Raw genomic sequence first — 19094 nt, forward strand, 5'->3', positions numbered from 1 at the left:
ATCAATTCAGAGTAAACCTGTCTAAATGTAAACTTTTTCGATTTTAAATTTTCTATATCGCTTTGAATTTTATCCAAGAGGTAGCCTTAAAGAACGCAAACACCTAAAATACTTTATAGTTCAGTAAAAGTGATCCATTATAGATACTTTGGTATTATTGGTATTCTTTCTATTTTCTTTGTGTGTGTATATGTGCATGTGTATTTAAACACTATCTTTTTGGTTTTTTTTTTAAATCCAGGCTGAAGTGCAGTGCAGTGGCACAGTCTTGACTCACTGCAACCTCCGCCTCCCAGGTTCACACGATTCTCCTGCCTCAGCCTCCTGAGTAGCTGGGATTACAGCCGCGCACCACCACGCCCAGCTACTTTTTGTATTTTTAGTAGAGACGGGGTTTCACCATGTTAGTCAGGCTGGTCTCGAACTCCTGACCTCATGATCCGCCTGCCTTGGCCTCCCAAAGTGCTGGGATTACAGGCGTGAGCCACTGCACCCGGCCCCTTAAACACTATCTTCAAAAATACATATATATATATATATATCTCGAGGAAAGAGTGCAAAAATGGAAGATGCCTTTTTGTCTCCTCCCAAAAAATAAAAATAAAAAAATAGCCTGTAAGCAATTACATATGAATACAGCTGAGCTTATATACCTTAGGAGGTACACATTCTGGGCTGAAGAAAACCCACTGAAGGACTGTATTTCAAATGGAGCTCTAGATATGTAAGAATGCCAAATACTTTTGGTAATTAAATATTTCTGGAAATTGCCTTTTGAGTTTTATAAGGAGATGTCACATAAGACATACAGTTTTACCATTTAAAATTCATCAACCTATGTATTTCATATTACTTCTATGCTATGGTGTTTGTCTCATTTAGAATAAATGTTTTATGTTGGGTCTGGGATTTGATTTTACCTGACTTACAAGCTAGTAAGTTAACAGCTTTTAACTGTTTTGTGGATGCTGTCCTGGTACAGACACAAAGGACCCTATTACTCATGGCAGGGCAAGCCTCGTGAGCAGCAGCTCGTTTGCATTGTTTTTCCTTGGCCTTCAAGCCTTATGGGGCAGTGATGGGTGCAGATGAAGGCTGCACCTGTGGCCAGGTTTGCACTGCAGCAGAGGAACGCTGAGTTTGGGGAATCGACCGATTTTGTAACAAGCAATAAGCAAGTCTGTTCTTTGTCCTGGAGGGGGTCATGACCTCATCCCTCAAGGTTGCTTGCTTCAAATACAGCCTTGAGAAGTGGCCTAAGTAAAGTCCTGTCCGTGTCTTGCACTTCTTGGCAAACCCAGCAAAGCATGAGGAGACACTCAGAGCCGATGGTGGATTGCCTCTTTCAACATTACAGAATAAAAACACCCCAAAACTTTGTAAAGTCAAGAAGATACGAGATTTTGTGGGGGTTTTTTCTGAGAAAGATCGGTGATTATATCAATCAGTACCTCTCTATTGGTAAAACGAGGAGGCTGTACTAAGTTATCCTCAAGATTCTCTTCAGTAGAAAATTCTAAGATTGTTCTAACTTGGTCCATTAACCAGGGTTCAGTGCGCATGACAGATGTCTTGAGGTCTTTGAAAGCATAAATCAACAAAACTAACGCAGTCCAATAGAACTTTCTGTGATGATGAAAACCTGTCAAGTCTGTGCTGTCCTATATGGTCGTCTCCAGACACACCTGAGAGAAATGTGTTTTTAAGCACTAGAAATGTGGCTAGTGTAACTGAGGGACTGAATTTTATTTAATTTTAATTGATCTGAATTTTTTTTTCTTTCTTTTTGTTTTTTTTTTTTTGAGACAGAGTCTCGCTCTGTTGTCCAGGCTGGAGTGCAGTGGCGTGATCTCAGCTCACTGCAAGCACCGCCTCCTAGGTTCATGCCATTCTCCTGCCTCAGCCCCCAAGTAGCTGGGACTACAGGTGCCCGCCACCACACCCAGCTAATTTTTTTTTTTGTATTTTAGTAGAGACAGGGTTTCACCGTGTTAGCCAGGATGGTCTTGATCTCCTGACCTCATGATCCTCCCGCCTCGGCCTCCCAAAGTGCTGGGATTACAGGTGTGAGCCACCACGCCTGGCCTGATTTGAATTTCAGTGGTCACATGTGGCTAGTGTCTACCATATTGCACAGTGTAGAAGACTGTCCACTTACTTATCTGGTCATTTTCTCCTTTAGTTCAACCAAGTGGCACCCTTTTGTAAGGATAGATATCTGTCTATTTGGCATAACTTCAATGGGCTGGGAAGACAACCCTACCTCAATGTTTTTTTTTTTCCCACAACTTCGAGTGCCAGTATTTCAAATTCTATATTAGAGATCCATTCTTTTGACTCTTCTGCCAAAATACACATGCCCCTGAAACTGTTACCAAAAGCCATGATCAGGGATTTATGCAAACATGAATTTACTCAGGAGCAGGCTCTGATGGGAGAGAATAGAGAACTGGAAGGGGGCTTGGTGCAGGACCCCAAAGCTGAGAAAGCCCAGAAAGGGAGGGAGGCAGGTCAAAAACATTTTTGATTAGTGCTATTCAGCTAAGAGAGGCAAAAGTGAAGGGTTTTGACCATGTTGCCATGTCAAGGTAATAGAGAGTAAACTGTATCTACATGTCACCACAGTAAGAGTTGAGGTCTACTGAATATTGGTTAACTGATAATAAATAGCAGTGCTGGCTAAAACCTGGGAGTATAAAATCACGAGTACAAAATCCTGCGTGGTGGTGTGATTGCCAGGTACACTTAAGAGTGGGCAAAGGAACTCCTTTCAGATTTTCCAGCTTAAGAAAAGTATATATGGTGATCATTTTCTAATTAAGTCATTTACTGAAGATGTAAGAAAGTTCTACTCTGTTTCATCAGCTCCAAATTAAACAATTGTTCAAGGTTTTTATTCAGGGTTTTAAAGAGAAGTCTGGCCGGGCGTGGTGGTTCATGCCTGTAATCCCAACACTTTGGGAGGCCGAGGTGGGCAGCTCACAAGGTCAAGAGATCGAGACCATCCTAGCCAACATGGTGAAACCCCATCTCCACTAAAAATACCAAAAAAAAATTAGCTGGGTGTGGTGGTGCGTGCCTGTAGTCCAAGCTACTTGGGAGGCTGAGGCAGGAGAATCGCTTGAACCCCGGAAGCAGAGGTTGCAGTGAGCTGAGATCACGCCACTGCACTCCAGCCTGGGGACAGAGTGAAACTCCGTCTCAAAAACAAACAAAAAAAAAGTCTGCCCTAAAATTACATGATTCTTCTCTAAACTACAACTATTTAATGTAAAACCATCTTGTATCATGTCAAAAGATAAAAATACTCTTACACTTGTTAAAATGGTGTGGCAGACTTTGTTCAGGACTACGGCAATAGGTATAGGAATTACTGGAATGGGGCTTTGCAGTTGGGGAAAGAGAGTGAGCTCAACTTCAAATACAACCAGGAAAAGTGGGGATTCATAGCCGAGGAGCAGAGTGGCTGGGGTGGGGTGTCTGAGTGGAAAATTACAAAATAGGAGAGAGTAATTCTTGCCAAAATGACTTACCAGGATTCTTGGTGAAGCCAGGCCAGGGTAGTCAGATATCACCTGTAGGGTGATGAGAGGGATGAGAAAGGTGGTGATTAGATACTGAGGGTGATCAGATACTGAGGGTGAGAGATTTGGGTTAAAACCAAATTGGCAGAATTCTAGGTAAGCTGGACGATGAAAGGCCAAAGGTCAGGCTGGTTGAGCAGAGCGCTTAGAAGTAGCCTGACCAACATCTGGTCATGGGGAGAGTCTTTGTCAATCCTGTCAAAGTTCTTTCTTGGAAAAAAATAAATTATGTAAAGATCCTTGAACTGGAAACATCATAGAAAAATTAAGTGTAAGAGAAATTGTCATTCTGGTCAGGATCTAACTGTACTAGAGTAAAACCAAAGAAAGAAAGGTAAAAAGGTAAAAGCGAGAGAAGAAAAAGAATTTCCCAAGCCTCCCATTTGGGGGAGGACCGGGGGGGGGGCCCCGGGGGGGGGGGGGGGGGGGGGGGAGAAGGACCCCGGGCAATCGAGCATCTCCCTGTTGGGAGTGGGGGAAAGGTGGAAAAAGAGGATCTTGTTTTCATGTAACCGTGTAAAGGAATAATTTTGAGCGTGAGGGCTAGGGAAGTTGAGCTCTCAGACTCACAAAAGGGAAAGCAGGAAATAAGAAGGAAACTGATTAAACCAGCAAAATAAAAGGAAAAAAGATGAAACAATCCTGCGAAGTAAATAGTGTAAGATAAAAAAGAATAAAATCAGATACAGTGGTTATTACTCTAAAGACGAACGCACTAAATTCTGTCAAACTAGGTTTAAAAATAACAGTTAAATGCTCTTACAATAATTGAACATGAAGGGGCCTGCCAAAAACCAGCAGGCAACAGCTGATAAATGTAAGAAATGCAGCACTACTTTCAGATAACACTGAATTTAAGATTGGAATACAATCGAATCTTAAATGAGATAGAGGGATATTATCTGATGACAAAAGATACAGTTTATTTAGATAATATGAAAGTCATCATACAAAATGTCAACTATAAGATGATATAACAAGCAAAACCAGAAAGGAATCGCAGAGCTCTGCCCTCATCTCCAAGAGTCGTTTTTCTGTCATCTCCGGATTATTGGTTGGGTCCCATTAAAATTTTATTTTAAAAATTAAATGGCAGAGGATTTCTTACATGTATGCCATGTAACTGCTTTCCTATGAAGCGCTGGTACTTGCAGAGCGCCAGCCATCTGGTCTTGAACAAATCTGTTACCATAACCCTGACAATGGAAAAGTTGCCCAAAGTAAAGATTCAGGGTGACCTCCCCTGGAGTGAAGGAACAAGGGGTTTGGAGGGACTTTCGAGGGTCGCTATCTTGCAAATGCGGGGTGCCCCTGCGCCCCCACCTCCGCCGCTGCTCCCTAACTGTGTGTCCCCCTTCTGTCCTCAGAGGCCGCCGGCGCGGACCCGGACACGAGGCGGGCAGCGGCGAGTGGCTTCACTGGCTGCCTCTCAGCGGTGCGCTTTGGCCGCGCTGCTCCCCTGAAGGCGGCGCTGCGCCCCGGCGGCCCCTTCCGGGTCACCGTCCGCGGCCACGTGGCCCCTGTGACCCGCTGCGCGGCGGGGGCGGCGTCCGGCTCCCCGGCTCGGGAACTGGCTCCCCGACTCGCGGGGGGCGCAGGTGTGTGGCCTTCCACCCCAGCGCCCGCGAAACTGCGCTTCTCTCAAATGTTTGTGAATTTCTCAAAAGCTTTCTCTTCTCTGTCTCTCTGTCATCCTCCCTTTTTTCCTTTTTTAAAATCTATTTTTGTGATGTTATTTTAATTCACTTTTAATTGATAAAAGTTGGTATGTGTGAACTGTGGCGTGATTAAATCAAGCTAACAAACATCTTTCTCCCTTTGCCCGTTGTAGGTCGTTCTGGACCAGCGGATGTGGGAGAGCCCTTGGTTAATGCAGACAGAAGAGGCTCTGCGGTCGTCGGAGGTAACAAGGCCCTGAATGACCTGTTGTTTGTCATTATCGCTTTAGATAATGATGCATTGCTTAGCACAATGGGAAATATATGTAAGAATCAACACTCAGTGGTGAGGTCACAGGGGTGCTATGTATTGCTTTGTGTTTTTCTGTTTTTTGTTTTTTTTCTATTTGAGACAGGAGTCTCCCGCTGTCACCCAGGCTGGAGTGCAGTGGCGAGATCGCCATTCACTGCAGCCTCCGCCTCCCGGGTTCAAGCGATTCTCCTGCCTCAGCCTCCCGAGTAGTTAGGATTACAGTCATGCGCCACTATGCCTGGCGAATTTGTTGTGTTTTTGGTAGAGACAGGGTTTCTCCATACTGGCCGTGCTGGTCTCGAACTCTTGACCTCAAGGGATCCGTCCGCCTCAGCATCCCAAAGTGCTGAGAGCAAAAGCACGGCCACCGTGCCCGGCCTTCGTTGATTTTCTGAGGCAGTATCTGCTAATTTCAGCTTCCCTGGGGATGCTCAATGTGTAAGAATTCTGCTGAAACAATTTTTTTTGAAGAACAGTTACAAAACTAATAATGAAGTTGAAAATAGCTGTATTCCCTAGGACATATGGGATATTTGTCAAGGTAATGGCAACTGCTGGACGGACCTGAAGTAATTATGTTCAAAGCAATGGAAACCTCAGCTAATTATCAGAGCACACACTTTATAGTACTTTCCTTTAATGACAAATGGCATGATTTAGGATACTCCCATAACAATGTTTCACTTATTTAAGAAGTTTTAAATGCACACATTTTTTAAAGTGTACAATTCCCTGTCATTAAGGACATTTACAGCAGTAGCCGTTGTATGTTTCACTTTTAATCATACTTTGGAAAGAACTCATCTAATAGGCTAAGAATGTTTTGCGGTTATTTTTAACTGAAGAAAAGTAAAATTAAGCACAGTTTAAAAGTATGTTTAGGCAATGAAAACTTTTTTTCTAAAATATAATTTATTTAGAACTGGTGCAAAAAATAAGCATTCACCTTTCCTTGTTAATTAACGAGTGAATTATTGGAATCTTTGTTTTTTTTTTGTTTTTTTTTTTTTTTTTTTGAGATGGAGTCTTGCTTTGTCGCCCAGGCTGGAGTGCAGTGGCCGGATCTCAGCTCACTGTAAGCTCCGCCTCCCGGGTTCCCGCCATTCTCCTGCCTCAGCCTCCCCAGTAGCTGGGACTACAGGCGCCCGCCACCTCGCCCGGCTAATTTTTTGTATTTTTAGTAGAGACGGGGTTTCACCGTGTTAACCAAGATGGTCTCTATCTCCTGACCTCGTGATCTGCCCACCTCGGCCTCCTAAAGTGCTGGGATTACAGGCGTGAGCCACCACACCCGGCCGAATTATTGCAATGTTGATTGTATTCTTATTCTGCAGAATCTCTATAACACATACAAAAGTAAACTAGGTGTGTTTGTTTCCTCCAAAATGACAGAAAACAGTTTCGACATAATAAAGTTCTGACTAAATTTGAGTTGGGGATATTTACATTTCCATCACTATCTCAATTCTTTTTCTCTTAGAAATCAGTAAGGTGTAAGTTAAGAATACATGACCTGGTGAACAAAAACTGTTTTTAAAGTTTCCAGTGGGAATGTGGTCAATAATGCATATCTAAAAGGTATACTTGTGTGTTCAGTTTTAAATACAATGCAATCCTAAATCAATCCTGCCTTTTTTAGGAGACTTTTTTCATTGCAATGCAAATGCAGTTTCAACATGCCGAACATTTTCAGACTAGGTTTCCAAGGCCTACAGGCATTCACACAATGTCAGGGATAGTGCCCAGCTTTTGGTGATAAGGAAATGGGCAAGTTGATAATAGAACCAGCTCTTATCTTTGGAATTGTATTATATTGCTTGTGGTCAAGTATCACTGGCAAGATTGACTGAGTCAATGCAGAGAAACATCTTAGCAGTGTTCCCTTCCCCTGATAAGTTCTTACTTGGTTTCTGAAGGAGGGGCTGAAAAGGAGTCTGGAAGGCTTCCCCTGGGCTTTCCCAAAGGCAGTTTGCATTTTCTAATGTGGACTGGCTGAAGATATAAATTAATATTTTTGTGAAGTGCTTTAAATGTACGATGTAGGCAGTAAAAGCGTGGGGGAGGAAATATAATTTCTCCTCATCACTCATAAGTTTGTAGTTGGGACAGACCTCTGATTAACAAGAGAAAAACAAGCCAATTTACTAAGGCATGCAGCCCACAGCATGTGGGAGAAACCTCAGTGAAAGTCAGAGTGCAGTGGCTTAGAACTCTGGCTCATCTTCAACAATACATTCGTGGGGAAATGACAGGACAATGGAAAGCAATTTTAGGCTTCCAAAGGCGAGAAACCATGGGAAGATAAATTATGTGGGAAGAAACTAATGGAGTATGTGTGTTTGTACATGCTTCTGCTGACATCCCTGAGCTGATAAGAACGGTCTCCAGTAAAAGAGAATTTACATCCTGTCTTTAGGTGAAAAGAGGGGAGGATCTAGAGAGCTCTTCCTCCATTGGCTGCTTCTTAATTGCCTTTACCTCAAAATATTTGTCAAAAAGGCATATTTGGGGGTGACATATTCTGATTACCTTCAGAAGCTTGTCTTTATACGTATTTATTTCTTTTAGCATAGATTTTACCTTCATATGTCACTAATATGATTGCTTCAGTAAACAGCATTCTGTGGCATGGCTTCACGCTTTAGCACTCTGGCTCTGAATTAAAGCCTAAAACAATTTGTAAAGATACTGGTACCCAGGCCTTCCATTCATTTATTCTGATTTACTGACTTAGTGTGCAGCTAGAGTCGAGAATCATGGGCACTGCTAATGGTTTCAATATTTTAAAACATTTCACCTGCCTCTTTCAAATAACCCACATTCCAGGTAAAAAAATAATAATAAATCTGCCTGCATTATTTTTGGTAATAGGGATTGATTACATATATGCTACACTACTGCATTTCAAAAGTATAGTATCATAAAAGTATTTGAAAACAATTTCATTAAAATGTACCCATTTCATTGTACTAACAATAACATTTAATGATCTATGATGATGCTAAACACTCTATACTTTTTAAATGATTTAAAATTTCCCACTTGTTAACTGAAGGATGCACGTGGTCTTAGAGACGTGTATGTCTTTCTTTTAAATCTGAAAGCATTATCTGAAACCCAATCATCGTATACCTGTAGGGAAAAAGCCTAACACAGCCACATCCAAAAGTCATAGTAGCTCAGAAGTGTGCTAAATGTCATACAATTACTTGGTGTTAGCATTTCTGAGTTTTGATGTTTTCAGTTTGTAATATAATAGATGGTTGGTTTATTTTAACCAAACTTAAAAAGCAATGATGTCTTCAAAGCCTCTGATTGGAGCAAAAATCACCATTTATATTCTGACACTGAGGCCAGGCACGGTAACTCACACTTGTAATCCCAACAATTTGGGAGGCCAGGGCGAGAGGATCACTTTAGCCCAGGAGTTTGAGACCAGCCCAGGCAACACAGCATCTCAACATAGCATCTCTACAACACCCCATCTCTACAAAGAATAATTGTTTAAAAAAAAAAAAAAAAAAAAAGGTAGCTGAACGTGGTGGAGTGGCCTCTAGTCTCAGCTACTTGGGAGGGTCGAGGCTACAGTTAGCTATGCCACCGCACTCCAGCGTGGGTGACAGAGTGAGACCCTCTCTCTAAAAAGAAAAAAGAAAAAAAAATTCTGATGTTTTATTTTTTCTTTTCCCTCCCTAGGTGTGATAGCAGTTGTGATATTTATTTTGCTTTGCATCACTGCCATAGCCATACGCATCTATCAACAGAGAAAGTTACGCAAAGAAAATGAGTCAAAAGTCTCGAAAAAAGAAGAGTGCTAAGACAGCTCTAAACAGTGAGCTCTGTGTGCAAAACACAGTCCATGAAAGCCAGAAAGAGTGAGTCTTCTGATTGGCAGCTGTGGCTGTCTGTGTCACCGTGACTGTGGACTTGCCTGCTGTTGCCATCAGGGTGCACACAGTGGGTGCAGTGCTATCGCCTGGCTGAGGACCTGCAGCCTCAGAGCCTCTGGGAGGCCCCTTTCTCCCTCCGGGAAACAGTCCTCCACGTCAGTTTCCGAACGGTGAACTAGGTATGGCCATTAATCACTGTTCAGTAGCTTCGCCATTCAAAGACTCTCTTCCAAAACTGCAGTTTGATCTGTGTTAATAATTGTGGGGTTTTAGATGAGAAAATGATTATAAAGCTGTGACCCTACTTTATTTTTTAAAAATGACAGAACTTTTGTTCAGATGTGGAAGACAAAATTGCACTTTGTTAATGTAAAATGCATTTGTAAAATGCTTTTTGTTACTTGAAAACATATCTGGGATCCCTTTTTTTTGGTCCTCTGATGTTTATAAAACAGGAAATGCTTCTCAGTTTACCTTCACTGGCTTTTCCATAGTCCTGGAATCCAGAGCCAAGTGGCCTACCCAAAATTTACAGCCCTTTTCTTCCCCCGTGTGATGGTTAATACAACACAGTAGAAGCCTGGAAATACTACCATTATTTTTGGTGTATTGCTTTTTCTAATTGACTGTTTTTAATCATTTTGATAAATTTTAATGTTGAAATTAATATTGAATGTTAGCTATGAAATTTTAGTATTGAATTTTGTAATGGAACAGAAAGTTGGTAGGTAACAAGATGCAAGAGGATGTCAATACAAGATTGTCTGCCTATTTTTCTTTGTAATTTGTAATTACAGTTTTTGTAAATTGTGATTATGTTTTTAACTAAATTTACAACCAGATATAAACACTACTTCTTACACAGAGTTATCCTTTATTTGTGTCATTAATACCTGAATGAAACATCATCCTAAACTTATTTCCCCAAAATATTGAAAGGTCATATCTGTTTTCCTCTGTCATTCATTTCTCTTTTTCTAAAAGTTGTTACTGATATGCCTTTAATTTCCTGTGACTCTGTTATGTTGTACAGAACATCATCTTTTCAATTTATTAAAAAAAAAAAATAGCTTAACTAAAGATCACTAATTCCTTTTCTAGATTTTGAACTGCTCTAGGTATAAATATCATTGTGTATTATCATCTCATCTAATCGCTTTTGGAATGTAAACTGAAAGCTGTCCACTCCAAGAAAAGTTAGCATTTATATGTTTATTAAATCTGCCATTCTGATCACAGGTTTATGACCATGGGGCCAAATTTCCATAGATTACTCAAAGTTGAATATATGCTATTAACTGGAACATGTCTCATTAAGGTTTACATACACACTAAGACAGCAAAGGATTGGAATTAACTTTATGGAGACAGTTCCAAGGACTAATATTGAAGCAGTGGTTATTTGATAATGCATGGAACCACTATTTGGATTCAATAAACCAATTATATAAAAGCAATGATGCTACAGTCTTCATATTCCACATACCAACTGCCTACCCAGGGACTAATGAGATGGTATATTTCTTCCACATCAGGGCAAGTTGAAAATATACTGATTCAGCATTACTATAACATAAATGAATTTCCATCTTCTCATTTGTGTTGTTTTTGAAAGAATGAATACACTCTCTGTCTTAAATCCTCTCTTAACAAATGATCTCTTCTCAGAATACTACATCTGTATTGAAAGTAGACAGCCCATTGCTCACTGCACTTTTTGCAAGACAGCAAAACGGATGCATCAAATTATATTGATACATCATCACAATCAATCTTTTGTACTGATTTTCAGACTTAATCTTATTTGAAAGTAAACTCATTTTTAAATAAAATAAAAAATATTTTAGGGAATGTTCTATAAAATTAAAATTACAAAATTATATGCTTTTTAAATTTATGCAAAAATGTGCAAATGTATTCTGTATTGGTTTATGCATTACTTTACCCTTCTTGTATATTTTGAGATTATTAAGATTTGTTGACCTTTTTTGATTTGATATTTATCATCCGTTATTTTAAATTATTAAACGCAAAGTGCAAGAAAAAGAGATAAATATTTACTGATTGCTAGATGTAAAAATATTTCTGAATGTATATATTTAAACTTCTGCCAGAGAGCAACCATCTAACAGTCAACTTACTAAAATCTAAATTAAGTACTTTTTATTGTTGCAGAGAACTTAGTCTTTAAATGTTATTTAGATATGTAGATGCTGGTTGCAAGTAACACCTTTTTGTAATATAAAAGTAAAAGCGCAATAATTTCCCAAATTTTGTCTTCAAATTAAAAAAGAAAATAACATATAATTGCCATTCTTCATTTGAGAAAGCTGAAGATTCTGATGCTTAAAAACTTCAAAATTCTAATATTAAAAATAGAGTGGTTAATGTGACATTGAAGGCTTATCTCTGTAAAAGAGTGACACTGGTGCACTGTGGTATTATCTCAATATTTTTGTCCAAATTCACCTTAGGAAATCACTGTAAATCTTGATTGTTTCCTAAGAGTAATTATTACGGCATAAACGTAACATACTTTGGTAGTAGTAAGTACTGGTACATGATATATTCTACCCCGTGTCTCTATTACTGTGAAAGATCATAGTAAATTTAACGTATTTTCATCCAGACTATGTATGATCTTTCATTGTAATGGAGACATGGAGTGAAATAAGTCATGTATTAACATATAAGATTTTTTTTAACCTGCTCCCTCAGTTTTATAGATGAGACAAAGATAAGGTTGTAAGAGTTAATTTCTTCAAGTAGACAGTACTCGTAAGTTGTCATGCTTGGACTAAACTCCTGACACCTCTCTCTCTTACTTCAATCCATAGAGAAGCCCACCTCCCTGCCTTCCCAGTATTATTTAGCAGAGGAGAAAATCATACTAGGCGATCTGATACTCTGTTTGCCTAGACTGACAATAATTCTGGATCTTTGTGCACATCGTCTCTGAAAGAATATTTGATGGGAAATCTATTTTTTATTTTTTAATTTTTGTGTACATACTAGGTATATATATTTATGGAGTACATGAAATGTTTTGATACAGGCATGTACTGTGAAATAAGCACATCATGGAGAATGGGGAGTATCCATCCCCTCAACATTTATCCTTTGTGTTACAAACACTCTAATTACACTCTTTAAGTTATTTTAAAATATGCGATTAAGTTTGTATTGACTATTGTGCTATCATGTAGTAAGTCTTACTCATTCTTCCTATTTCTGTTTTTTTTAACCCATTAACCTATCCCCACCTCTGCCCCACCAGTATCCCAGCTGTCTACCACTTTTTGCAGCCTCTACTAATCATCCTTCTACTCTGTATATCCATGAGTTCCATTGTTTTGATTTTTAGATCCCATAAATAAATGAGAACATGCAATGTTTGTCTTTCTATGCCTGGCCTATTTCACTTAACATAATGATCTCCAGTTCCACCCATGTTGTTCCAAGTGACAGGATCTCATTCTCTTTTATGGCTGAATAGTACTCCATTGTGTATGTGAACCACATTTTCTTTATCCACTCATCTGCTGATGAACACTTAGGGTGCTTCCAAATCTTAGCTGTTATAAAAAGTATTGCAACAAATAAAAGAGTGCAAGATGGAAAATTGATTTTCATGGCTTTTTTCTTTCTTTAATAAAACATTAATTTCTTCATATGCAACTGGAAGGCAAACAAATGCTCTATTTACTTAGTTTATTATTGAATCCATACGTGAGGTTATAATAAATGGATTATTAAAATATACTTGAAGTTGGGGAAGAATGATATGGACACGTTTTAAATCAAAACATGATGAATTGGTTGTTTAACCTTCTACCTCATTGGCCAATCTGGGGCAAGATGAAAGTATTTGTAAACACTGTTGTGGCAATTAAGTGTAAAGAGAGAACCAATTTTTTAATTAAAACATCGAATTCCAAGAATGATAGAGCTTTTCTATTGGTAAAGACATGAAATATCATAGAGTCCAACGCTTTCCTCCTCCTTCACATCACTCCTAATGGATGTAGCTCAGGCTAAGCTCACTGCTGATGCATTGTCAGAACAGCCACTTATGGTTTCAGTTGGTATACTTGAGTGCAAATGTGAATAATGTTTAAGAAGGTTACATAAAGTTGCCATTACTAGGAGTAGTAGCAGAATTTATTATGGATTAATCATATCGTCGGGAAAATGTACTGAAGAACTACTTCCTGTGGTATTTTTTTTAACAAACTGATAACATAGTTTATTGCCTATAGGTTGAGGATTATGAACTAAAATTATATTTTTGCGTTTTATTGTGCCATTATATATTTTAAAATGTGAGGTTCACATTGTTGCATTTGCTCTGCGAATAAAAATGTCTAAACTCATAAGATGAACTTTTAGATTTTGCGATATGAAAATTTCTAACTTAGCTAGTTTGTGATGGTACCTAAACATTTAAGAAAGCCCTTAAAATAGAACCTCTGTGGCTGCATGAGCACTTTGTATGACTCATATCACATTTTAACTCCTTAAGCAAGCCAGTGAGCTAAATCATACAATTATCCCTATTCTTGCAAATTTCACAAAGGCCTTCACTGCTTTGATAAAATGTTACACAGATAATTACTGACAAAAATGGGGTAGAATGTAGGTCCTGACATTTCCAGTTCCTGACCAATTCTACAGGTTGCCCGGCTCCCATAATATGCTCCAGTCTACAACGTTCATCTTAATCTGCAGTGAGTAAACATAACTGATAGCTGAATTTTCTTCTTGTTCCAAATCTTTAGGATATGATTTATATATGTTATTTACATACATATGTATGTGTATGTGTGTTTATACTTACATATATATATATTTTTTTTTCTTATTTTACTTCTGGATAAGATGGCGTAATAGGGAGCATATTTACCCTCTAACCCTCCTGCATGAAACAACCTCAAGCCAGACAAAATACGTGAAACAATGGTTTTCAGTACACTGGGCATCAGCACGGAATGCCATCCCTGAAGGATGGGAAACAAATAAGACGTGTGCTGTGAGTATCCCAGCTTACAACCTGAGAGAATTGGAGACAGCAGTGCGACAATAGAGATGGCTTAAGGAAGCCTAGCAGGTGTCTGAGTGGAGTAGCTGTTGCTGAGAGTTCAGGTACACGAAGGTGGCTAGAGATTGTACCAGCGAGGAAGGAGCTGCACTTGGAGAAAATTTTGCAAAGCTGGAGGGGGTCCCCCTTCAGTGTGTAACAAAGTGCATGAAACCACCTGAAGCAAGGGAAAGAAACACTCAATTACAGCAGCATTTATCAACCTTTAACAAATTATTATTGACCTCCTTAAGGAATGTTTTTAAACATCTTCTTTTCTAGTCACCTCTCTATTAATTTTTTTTTTTTTTTTTTTGAGATGGAGTCTTGCTCTGTCGCCCAGGCTGGAGTGCAGTGGTGCGATCTCGGCTCACTGGTCTAGGTTGGGTCATTTTAGATTAATTGATTTTTATCCTTATTATAGGTCCTATTTTCCTGCCTCTTCACACAATAGAGTTTTGGTGATCTGTGGGACAACTTCAGTTGACTAATCTGTGTGTAATTGGAGTTCTCAAAGGAGAAAAGAGAGTGGATGGATAGAAAAAATATTTTTAAAAATTAATAGGTGAGCATTTTCCACATTTGATGCAAGCTATAAACCCACAGACCCAGGAAGCTCAACAACCCCAAGTGGGGGTACTATTAAAACCACATCACATCATAAGCAAATGGATCAAAACTCAGAGTGGTAAAGAGAAAAAGACAAGTCTTACACAGAGAACAAAAACAAGGATGATACCAGACTTCTTTCTGGAAGCAATGCAAGGGGAAGGGCAGTGGAGCAACATCTTTCACGCTTCCAATGAAACGCCTTCCAACCAAGAGCATAAAACCGCCTCTCCTAGGGTTCTATGCCCAGCAAAACCGTCTTTCAAGAAAGGATGAAATGAAGATATTTTTCAGACATACAAAAGTTAAAAGTAATTTATTACCAGCAAACCTGGACTATGAGAACAGTGTAAAAGCCTTTCAGGAAAAAGGAAAATAAAGAACATCTTCGTGCAGATAGAAACATGGATCCACACAAAGAAATGAAGAGCACTGACAATAGTAACACCATCAGTAAATATACAATACCTGCCCTTATTACTTAAATATCTTTAAAAGACAATGGGCTGTTTAGAAATCATATCAGTGTCATGTGAGTTCTGCAGCATGAGTAAAAAAGTAAAATATATGACAACAACAGCCTAGAGAGACTAAATGGAAATATAGTTTGTAAGGTTCTTAGACTGTGCATAATGTCTATTAAAAGTTGGCTATTACAAGTTATCTTTAAGTTAAAACATCTGTATACTATAATCCCTAAAGCAAATGCTAGAGTAACAAAAACAGTGATAACTAATATTACATCAATAAAAATTATTCGATGAAATAGAATAATTTTTTAAATGCTTGAAAGTAGACAAAAAAGATGAGAAAGAGGACAAAGAACAAGTGGAACAAATAGAAAACAAATAGCAAGATATAATATAAAAATTTGATAATTTGACCTTAAAATTAACAACTCTTAAAATACATTGTTAAGAGAATAAGAATCAAGCTACAGACTGGGAGAAAATATTTGCAACACTTTATTTGAACACTGTAAATTTTTTTCAGAATATAGTTCACAACTCAACTCAATAATTAAAAAGCAAAAATAAAAAAGGAAAATAATGTAAGAAAATGACGGCTGGACGCAGTGGCTCACGCCTTAACCCCAGCACTTTGGGAGGCCAAGGCGGGCGGATCACGATGTCAGGAGATCAAGACTATCCTGGCTAACACGGTGAAACCCCGTCTCTACTAAAAATACAAAAAATTAGCCGGGCGTGGTGGCGGGTGCCTGTAGTCCCAGCTACTCGGGAGGCTGAGGCAGGAGGGTGGCCTGAACCTGGGAGGTGGAGCTTGCAGTGAGCCGAGATCTCACCACTGCACTCTAGCCTGGGCGACAGAGTGAGACTCTGTCTCAAAAATAAAAAATCAAAAATAAAAAATAAAAAAAAGGCAGAGCTATGCCAATGGACAAAAAGCACACAAAAATGCTCAATATCATTTTGTCATTAAGGAAATGCAAATTAAAACCACAGTGAGTTATTCTGCCCACAAAAATGGTTATGATTTAAAATATTGTCAGTACCACGTGTTGAGAATATGGAGCAATTATAACTCTCATACATTATTGTTGGAATGTAAAATGCTACAACCACTCAGGAAAAACAGTTTAACATTGTTTTATATAATTAAGCATACATGGAACCTATGACCCAACAATTCCAATCCTAGGTTGAAAAGAAATGAAAACTTATGCTCATCATAAGACTTATACAAGCGTGTTTACAGCATCTTTACTTATAATCTCCCCAAACTGTAAACTGCCTAAAAGACCTTCAACAAGAAAATGGACAATTTATGTGGTATTCATAATGAAATACTCTTCAGCTATAAAATGGACAAAACTACTGGTAACTGCAACAAACATGGCTAAAGCTAAGAAACCTTGTGTTCAATGAATAAATCTAGACACTAGAGAGTACACTCTGAAATCCCAGAACAAGCAAAACTAAGATGTAGCAGTAGAAATCATATATCAGTGGTTACCTGGGATGAGGTAGGACGGGAGCTGACTGCGCAGGAACACAAGGGAAGTTTCTGCAGTGAATGTTCTATGTCTTGACTGACTATGGTTACACTGGTGTGGACATTTGTCAAAACTCTTTGAATTTCATATTCGGAATTTATATATATGTATATAAATTATACTTCAATAAATATGTATGTGTATGTATATATGTTTATATAAAATACATTTTGATATGTCGTGCTATCACTTCACAGCATATTACATTTCTATCACACCATATTATATTTACGTAATGGAAAAAGATGAAAAGGATGCTGTATTTTGGGGGAGATCACAAGAGATTATCACCTTTATTTATTTTTTACACAAATATGTATAAATCTTTCACAGTACAATACAAATGTCAAAATGTGGTATTTTCACTGCTCTATAAATTCTTATATGTTCTATGTATGTAATAAATGTTAAAAACTGTTACTACGTTGTATATGTTTATTTGTTCTGTATGTTTATATGTTCACTGTTCTATCAATTCTCATATATGGTATACTATACAATCAAGTGATGAGCTGCTCAGTAAATAACTGCTGAACGCTCTGCATCCCTCATCATGTCAAGCATTTCACATCCTTTTTCCCATAGTCTTCCCCAGTAGACATCTGACTTGCCAATTACGTTTTCATCCATCATTCTGGAGAAACCTGGAGAAACAGCTAGACACGGGGGACAGATTCCTATACCTTGCTTATTGTGCCTTGGAATTATACATATTGAAATATTGTAAAGATATGCTTCATTTTTATCAGCATGGCTATGTGAAATTAGATGTCAACTCTACCTCACTTCCAACTTTTAGGAGGAATCCAGATAGTCTATTAGAAAATAGAAGTGCAAAAAATGTTTGCTGCTTGATTCTCAGACCATAGCCTGAGATTAGGAATACTGAAAAAAAAAAAAAAAAAAAAAAGCAGACAGAAGAGGCCCAAGTCTCTCCCAGCTCCTGGGATGCATGGAAGCAGTAGGCTGCGATGTCATATTGAGGCAAAAGTGCTTGTTACAGTTCCATGATCAGAAGCAGTAAGAACTTGAGGTAGGGTGTACCTAAAACTGAGAACAAGGGAAAGCTGAAGTCCGAAGTGTCAACAGGGAGGGACCATGGGTCCTTACTATGCGAAGAGAGAAAAGGATTTAATTAGGTCCAACAGAATATAAAGTTGTTTCAAAGACATCTTCTGTTAGGACAGTTGCCAGAGACTCTAAGTGGTTGCTTTTTTTGTGTGTGATGATTTTTGAGCTTGGTAGAATATTTTCACTCTGACTGGATCCATTCTAGAAAGCGGCTCTGATGGTTAAGCGATGAATGCTTCCTCTCTTCACATACTTGTCAGTCAGAAGCAGAATATTTCAGGCCAAAAGGATGAAAGACCTTAGTTATATATGCCACAATCAGATGAGTGATTTTAATTTGCCCACCCTAAAGAAATATGAGAATATACCTGTCTAAAGAAATCTTTCTAACATGTCTATCACCTATCCACATTCATTCAATGATTCCACAGCAAGCAGTTAATGAAAAACAACAATAATAGCACACCTGTTAACCTTCATCACTTGTAATTTTCCAAGGAATTTATATAGATGTAATTTAAAAAATCATCAATTCTTATGTTCTTTCAAAATAGTTTTTGCACTAAATCATATTATTCAACATTTCTCCACGTCTACCTGTACCTTCAGACCCTCACTAAATCCAATTATCCAAAACCCAAACTGATTAGTGATGTTAAGCATTTTATTCGTATGTTTGTTGGCTGCTTATATGTCTTCTTTAGAGAAACATCTGTTCATGTCCTTTGCCCAGTTCTTAATGGGATTGTTTTTTCTTATTGAGTTCTTTACATTAAAAAAAAAAAAATGCTCAGTATCACGAATCATCAGAGAAATGGAAATCAAAACCAAACTGAGATATCATATTACACCAGTTAAGATGGCTATTACTAAAAAGT

The 19094-nt window shown here is 38.4% G+C and overlaps 1 protein-coding gene across 1 annotated transcript in view; it reads left to right on the forward strand.

Annotated features, from left to right (window-relative positions):
* LOC111528100 (contactin-associated protein-like 3) overlaps positions 1 to 10295 on the forward strand; it is a 100051-nt gene extending 89756 nt beyond the window's left edge. The window contains exons 18-20 of the mRNA XM_031934086.1: positions 4952 to 5182; positions 5416 to 5487; positions 9252 to 10295. Coding sequence (XP_031789946.1) covers positions 4952 to 5182; positions 5416 to 5487; positions 9252 to 9373 — 425 coding nt within the window. The 3' untranslated portion in view covers positions 9374 to 10295. The remainder of the gene's footprint in view (positions 1 to 4951; positions 5183 to 5415; positions 5488 to 9251) is intronic.
* Positions 10296 to 19094: the final 8799 nt, after the last annotated feature.

The sequence above is a fragment of the Piliocolobus tephrosceles genome, chromosome 14 (genome assembly GCF_002776525.5).
Source record: "Piliocolobus tephrosceles isolate RC106 chromosome 14, ASM277652v3, whole genome shotgun sequence".
NCBI classification, from domain to species: Eukaryota; Metazoa; Chordata; class Mammalia; order Primates; family Cercopithecidae; genus Piliocolobus; species Piliocolobus tephrosceles.